The sequence below is a fragment of the Cotesia glomerata genome, linkage group LG10 (genome assembly GCF_020080835.1).
Source record: "Cotesia glomerata isolate CgM1 linkage group LG10, MPM_Cglom_v2.3, whole genome shotgun sequence".
Taxonomy (NCBI): Eukaryota; Metazoa; Arthropoda; class Insecta; order Hymenoptera; family Braconidae; genus Cotesia; species Cotesia glomerata.
The window spans coordinates 5,725,970-5,732,996 of NC_058167.1; the positions used below are offsets into that span (position 1 = coordinate 5,725,970).

The 7,027-nt window shown below is 35.1% G+C and overlaps 2 protein-coding genes and 1 long non-coding RNA gene across 3 annotated transcripts; all 3 read right to left on the reverse strand.

Moving 5' to 3' along the window:
- Positions 1 to 1,075: 1,075 nt before the first annotated feature.
- LOC123273379 lies at positions 1,076 to 2,970 on the reverse strand. Its single transcript, XM_044740780.1, has 2 exons — positions 2,533 to 2,970; positions 1,076 to 2,470 (listed from the first exon to the last, which is right to left on the reverse strand). The coding sequence occupies exons 1-2, from the start codon at positions 2,968 to 2,970 to the stop codon at positions 1,076 to 1,078; spliced, it is 1,833 nt and encodes a 610-aa protein (XP_044596715.1).
- Positions 2,971 to 2,986: 16 nt separating this feature from the next.
- LOC123272793 lies at positions 2,987 to 3,781 on the reverse strand. The gene is made up of 2 exons (XM_044739789.1): positions 3,597 to 3,781; positions 2,987 to 3,495 (listed from the first exon to the last, which is right to left on the reverse strand). The coding sequence occupies exons 1-2, from the start codon at positions 3,766 to 3,768 to the stop codon at positions 3,002 to 3,004; spliced, it is 666 nt and encodes a 221-aa protein (XP_044595724.1). The 5' UTR covers positions 3,769 to 3,781; the 3' UTR covers positions 2,987 to 3,001.
- An 863-nt stretch (positions 3,782 to 4,644) lies between these two features.
- Positions 4,645 to 5,190, reverse strand: LOC123273468. Its single transcript, XR_006511315.1, has 2 exons — positions 5,137 to 5,190; positions 4,645 to 4,752 (listed from the first exon to the last, which is right to left on the reverse strand). It is a non-coding gene; the product is annotated as an uncharacterized LOC123273468 (long non-coding RNA).
- Between the last annotated feature and the right edge of the window lie 1,837 nt (positions 5,191 to 7,027).

Consider the following 7,027-nt stretch of genomic DNA (forward strand, 5'->3'; position numbering starts at 1 on the left):
CATGAAGCGCTGTGAACGATGAGGGAATATAAAAATAACAAAAGACAAACATTATTTTTAAGTTATTATAATTTATTCCTTAAAATTATGTATCATTAATTAACCAATTACGACAGTAACACTATTAAACAATATCAATCTCTTAATGCTATAGCGTGAACAATATTTTTTGTTAGCCCGTCTTTAGCTAATACAAACAAACTTGATGGTTTACCCACTCGAGAGCATGCAACGTATAATTTTTCGTGTGAAAAACATGGTGTGCTCAAATCTAAGCCACAAACAGACATTGTTTGGACTTGGGATTTATTAATAGTCATTGCAAATGCCAATCTAATCGGAAATTGAATACGCTTAAATTGAATTGGCACATCTGTGGGTATAATAGGTATTCGTGGTATCAATATATTATCACCTCGAAACTTGCCATTTAATATGGTGCCTTCGATAACGTTTTTCATTAATTTTTTGATGACTAATCGCGTACTGTTGCATAGCCGTGGCAGGTTCAAATTACGAAGCGAAATAATTGGAGATCCAACCTTCAATTGTAAGTTATGTGGTGGCATGCCTGGCAAATCTAGTGAGTTCAAAAACTCTGTTGGAACATTTGCAGCTCAGTGTCATCGCAAACTGTATCAATAGATTTATATGATACCAAGTTCCCTGGCAAAAACATTTGTATCTTCAGATTTAAATTGTCAACGTCTACATTTTTTGCCGCTAAAATCGCTCTTTCTGCAAGCCACTCATGATTTATGTACTGTGTGTGTACATCGGAAAATATTTTTTCAATGAGAGTATCTTGCGAATCAGCGATTGTGCAGAAATCGGTCGGTAATTTTACGTATCCAGTTTCATCTATAGCAACTTTTCCATCACCGATATCTAAGAGTTGTTTTGAAAATGTTTCAGCGGATGGATCTTGAAGCATTTGAACGCGCATATTTATTTTTAGCTGTAATTTTCCAACATTACGCCACAATGGAGATGATTTTAAGCAAGCGTTGATCTCATCAGCGTATAATGAACGTGAAATGACTGAAAGTGTTTGTTTGAAATCACCTGAAAGGACCTACAGAGTTCCGCCAAATAGTTTGTCACTGTTTTTAATATCTTTCATTGTCCTGTTCAACGCCTCAAGTGAATGTTTGTGTGTCATAGAACATTCATCCCAAATGATAATTTTACACTGTTTCAGCACAGTGGCCAAGGACGATTGTTTCTTAATGTTGCATACTGCGTCAGGGTTATTCTGAATATTTAGTGGCAGCTTAAATACTGAATGAGCTGTTCTACCTCCATCTAATAAAGTTGCTGCAATGCCCGATGATGCAACGGCCAATACAATGCCATTATTTGATCGTATTTCAGCAAGAATTAGCGAAATAACGAATGTTTTGCCAGTTCCACCCAGTGCATCCAAAAAGAAGAACCCACCTTGTCCAGCTGAAACTGCGAGCATAATGCGATCATGAATGGTTCTTTGTTCCTCATTCATTAGTAGGACATTGCGGGCAACAATCGCTGCCATTTCTACAGTACTGTACTGCAGTTCACGATTCATTTCAGTATTCATTAAATCAGATGCAGTGCGATTTGGCGAATTCATACCGAAATTACTAAGTGGTAAGTTGGCAATGACAATGCAAAGATCCTCAATAGCAATCAATGCTTCATTGTACATTTCGTCGCTGAATGTTATGGTTAGATCGTGGCACCGTATACGATGTTGATGCAATATATCATCAGTCATTGAATCTTTGTGATTTTCCCATAATATCTGTGTTCGGGCTGGGAAACATGTAGTCAACACTATAGCGAATAGTAGACGAATTTGTATTGCTGTACAGTTCAATGCAGCTTCAGCAAGCATGCATTCCCACTGGTTGTCGTCTTCCAGCAAGCCGAGTGCAAGGCATGCATCTTTATACGTTGGATATTGTTGCCCATTCACTTTACGTATATCTTGAAATGATAATGGGCCAGTAACATTAACCAACAACAGTCGAAGATAAAAGCACTCCGTGTGTCTTGGATTGACTGTAAATAATCGCCCTAAGGCGTTTGATTTAAATAAATTGAGACATGCAGCAACTGGTGAGCCTTGCTTGCGGGGCATCCATGTTTTTGTTTGAGTCCATCTGAAATAGCGTGGTACTTGTGAATAGAGTAATGTTCGTGCAAAGGAACCAAAATCATCCGCACGATTACACAATTCAAAAAATGCAGTGAGTGTAGTTTTAGGTGGATTTATTGCACGATCAATCGCTGTCTCGTTCGTGAAAAATACACGCTGACCGTTTTCAAGATGGATGGCTAACTGAACAACTGCTGGATCCCGTTCATGAATTGGAAAACCAAAGATACGCCAAGCAGCTTCATTGGAGCTGATGAACCGACCAATTTGGTAGAGCGTTATTTCATCGTTTTTAATCACTGGAGGAGCATTCACATTAGTATTTCCACTCTAAACACAGCCATATCACTGCCTTTATGGACATAATTGCAAATGTATTTGATGTTCTTCACAGAACTGCAGAACTCAACATTAATATGAGCATTATATGTCTCGCTCAGCAGAGGCGAATATGGCACCACCCAACGATTGTCAATATCAATGTCTGTGTTGATGATAATTTTAATAAATGATTGTCCGCCATTTTCAGGATTTCTTTGACGATATATTGGGTATCCGTCAACATTTGTGACCGTATCATTGGTAAAATCTTTAGGGAAATTTTTAGTACATTTTCCATCAGCCATGCAAGGCGATGAACTATTAAGAGTACCACATGGACCATGAATCATGTTTGTTGTAACAATATCAAACAGCAGTTGGTCAGTGGATGGATCTGGAATTTCCGCAGAAATGATACTATCGATTTCTTCAGGACGGATTTTGTCGATGAACCAAACCAAAATGTGTGCATGAGAAAATCCTCGCTTTTGCCACTCAACCGAATACATCCAGCAACGTGTGGGATCAAATACATGTGATTTAGTAATGAAACTTATTTAAAGACTTCAACTTTTGTCTGAACACACGTGCTGTAATGTCATGGCGATGTATTGCTTTTTTGCCAGGCAGTAGCAAAGATGTAATCTCTGGCCATTTTGGATTACATGTGAACGTGATAAATAAACATGGTCGTCCATATTCGCGCACGAAAGTCAGAGCATCCTGTATATATTCTTGCATATGACGTGAACTGCCTACGTACGATGATGGTAAAATGACATGGTTACCAATTTCGGCGACGTCGGCGTTGTTGTTGATAGCGTCTCGCAAATGAATGTACTCTTCCGCGCGCAGCTTTTGTTGATTATATCGTAAGTATCGTAGTCGTTCGCTCTCAATCTTCGCGTACATGTCGACCATGAATTGTTGACAAAGCTCACGACATCGTAAAATGACGTTGTCCAGGCCACGTCTAATCATTAATCGGTACGCATAATAATCCTTTGAGCTAACGTTCTTGTTTGTTTCAGCTCCTGTAATTTTTGTTCATAAAAATAAATTTAAATTTATTACGTACAATAATTTAATTGATTTGTTAAATGATTAATGATCAAATTAATAATCAATGAAGTACCTGATACGGGATCTCGTTGTTTTATGTTTATGCAATATCCGTCTTGTACCTTCCAGAATATTAGCGGATATTGGAGAGCTTCATATGAACGATGTGTGTCAGCAATGAACTGAAGATTATTATTTCTTCTACGAATCACAATTTCTCGTGCAGCTGTACAATCGCCAACCATGATTCCATCAACATCATCAACAACGGGTGCATTGAACCTACGAATATGCTCTCCAGCTGGTGTTTTATCAGGATTAATGACGATAGCATGATTATCGCTTTGTAATTGGTGCATATGTGATTTGAATGTTTTCAACAACTCGTTGTGCTCGTTCAAAAGAGCATCAAGCTCGCTGACGATGCGCCTGGCATAAAGTAAATCAAGGTTATTATAATCACAACGTGCATTCACGCGATTGGCAAGTTAGCTTCCGGAATCCTCGCCGCCCATAAAGTAGATTTGTAAAAATTTATGTAGTTCGTTTGGCATTGGCAGCAGTGAGCCCATTTTATGATAAACTTGGCCTCTGATTTTGAATGTAGAATTGAATTGTTGACCATTGGCATTAGTATTTCGAACTATTTCTGTTGCTCCGAACGATGTCATTTGAAAGCATAAATTGAATCTTCGAATTGACTTCAGGAACACGTTAGAATCTGGATCCGTACCGATAAGTAAGCCGTTCAATGGTTCAGGTGGTGTTTCAATTTCAGGTAGTTGCACTTTTCCAGACGCGCAACACATCCCAGCTGGCTCATTTTTGAATTTCAGAGCATGACAATGCGGACATTCTTTGTCCATAGCACCAATTACCACTTTTGAATGAGCATAATATTCAAAATCGGGCTCATACTGGAATGCTAGACGCAGGAATGAATCAGATATAAATGCTCGATGTACCTGTTGTCGTTGTTGGTCATTTGTTCTTTGTCTATTGACTGTGAAACGGCGTGATTGTCGTTGTTCTAATCTTCCGACTTCATTGCGTTCAGCTCGTATATCTTCTGGCTCTTCTTGATGCAATTGCGCCATTCTGACACGTGCATCAGTATTTTGTTGCTAGATTTGTTCTTCTGTTCTTTCGGATCTTCTATTTCGCAAGTTTCGAGCTTTACTTGTACTGCGGCTTAAATCAGCCCCTTTGCGTTTTCTTGGCATTGCTCACTGTACAAAACATACATAAATAGAATTAATGAAATTTTTTAATAATGAAAAATGTTAAAAGTATAATTAGGGTCAGGATTTTTGCCGCAGTTTTGAAATGATTAGTTTTAATTTATGAAATTATAACAAAAATATAAGTTTTATGGAAAAATTTTTCAAACAAAAGTAAAAAATTAAATTTTATGAAAACATTGTCTCCTATAATTTTTTCATACAACCAATATTTCCATTGACATTTCAAAATAAAGATTTATAATGATAGATTTTTTGGAAACTATGAAAATCTTAATTGTTCAATTAAATTTTTTTAATAAAATTAAATTAAAATTACATTTTCATAAGATCAACAACATTTTCGATATAAATAAAAAAAAGTATACTTACAACACAAAATCCGTTGTTATTGGAAGCTCGTGTCACGTGTTGAGTACTTTTGAGGTTATAAAATCACTTAATTAACTAATCGTGCAAAATACACTCAAAATTAATAATTTAATCATTATTCATAAAATAGGAATGATTGAAAGTTAATATGAGAGTTACACTGAGATAGCAAAATAATAATTGTCAACGTTACTACAACACTCGATGCATAAACAATAATGATGGCCGACAACTGTGTAGGGAGTGAAAAAGAAAGGAGACCGGCTTCGTTCTCATCCCTACTCCGTGCTGTTTACTGGGTCAGAAGTGACACTTGTAGACATCTGGCGAGGATAACTAATTAAATGACGATTGATCAGTTTTCGACCGGAGAGGAAAAATGATTAAATTACTAAAATGGCTATTAAAAAAAAAGGGTTGATCGTAGAAGGGCGAAAATTAAGGATTGTATGTATTTTTGTATGTTGTATCATAAAAAAATAGAAATTAAAAATTTTTTCTAAAAAATAAAGATAAAAATTTAGGGGTGGACTACCCCTAACATTTAGGAGGATGAAAAATAGATTTTGGCCGATTCTCATAGATACCGGATAAGCACAGAAAATTTCATCAAAATCGGTCGAGCCGTTTCGGAGGAGTATGGCAACGAAAACTGTGACACGACAATTTTATATATTAGATATACATACATATATAAACTTTTGAACCATATGTATTTTCTGACTCAGCTCGTCGAGTTAAGTCGGAATATAGCAAAATTTTTCAAAAGTTTTGTCATGAGGACCATTGCAATAGTTAGATTTCTATGGAATCTACTAAAAATGTAAAAATTTTTTAAAAATATATGTAAAATTAAAAGCTTACAATTGATCATTTAGTTTATCAATCTAAGCTAAAGAATGTTCGCGGCTTATTGATATAAAATTTTATCAATGCTGCAAGATATTGTACGGAAAGTGATACTTTAAATGATTTATATTAAAACTTTATAAACATTCAATTTTCGCGGGAAAAATACAAACTTTGAATTAAAAATTTTTTTAAAAACAAAAAGTGATAAAATATTTTTTTTAATATGAAATTCGTAGAATTAATTATTAAATAACTTTCCATTCGTATTTTTCTAAATATACTTTCTTTTCATTTAGTTGTATTTATTAACTAGAGTCAATATTTAAGGGCCAGTTTTTCAATCTAGGATAAAATTTTATCTAATGATAAAATATATATCTATATATTTCATATATATAAATATACTGGCATCATAATTTTATCCTGGATAAAATTTTATCTTGATTTGAAAAACTGGCCCTAAAAGAGCTAGAATTGTTTGATTTTGCTTTCTTCGGAAAAGTCAGCTTATCAAGATCTGAGTAATTCTGTTCGAGCAATGTACAGATACTACAAACGTCTTGATGATTGTTGCCTGTAGGTGGCACTACTTGTTAATTGAGCGAAGTTTGAAACGATGATATTTCTTACATAATATTTATTAACCAGTCTAAATACACAACAGACTAAACGTTGTTCGAGTTCTACTTTCTTGGGATAAACCAGCTGTGCAGTGTCTGGGGAATTTTCATTGAAGATAGTGTACATTCTATAATCTCATGGTTGTTGCCTGTAGATAGCACTGTCATTCAATTCGGCGGGTTTTAAATAATCTTAATCTCTTGATAATACGTAACATAACTATGCGTTCGATACATTGTGTCATTTACTAACAACAATATCATAATAACAATAAATAATTCTGGTAATCATAATAACAACAACAATAATAGTAATTATATTTCGAACAAAAACAGTTTCACTGTAAAAAAAATCGCGCCAAGTCCACGTTCATAAGACTATTAAGGAAAAAAAAATTTTTTTTTTTCTTCACAAAAGG

Excerpts from the sequence above, each read along its gene's own strand:
- LOC123273379 (XM_044740780.1), bottom strand. The coding sequence starts at position 2,970 with ATGTATTCGGTTGAGTGGCAAAAGCGAGGATTTTCTCATGCACACATT. Across the intron at positions 2,471-2,532 it reads ATGTTGAGTTCTGCAGTTCT|AGTGGAAATACTAATGTGAA; the intron begins GTGAAGAACATC and ends GGCTGTGTTTAG.
- LOC123272793 (XM_044739789.1), bottom strand. The coding sequence starts at position 3,768 with ATGGTTGGCGATTGTACAGCTGCACGAGAAATTGTGATTCGTAGAAGA. Across the intron at positions 3,496-3,596 it reads ACAACGAGATCCCGTATCAG|GAGCTGAAACAAACAAGAAC; the intron begins GTACTTCATTGA and ends CAAAAATTACAG.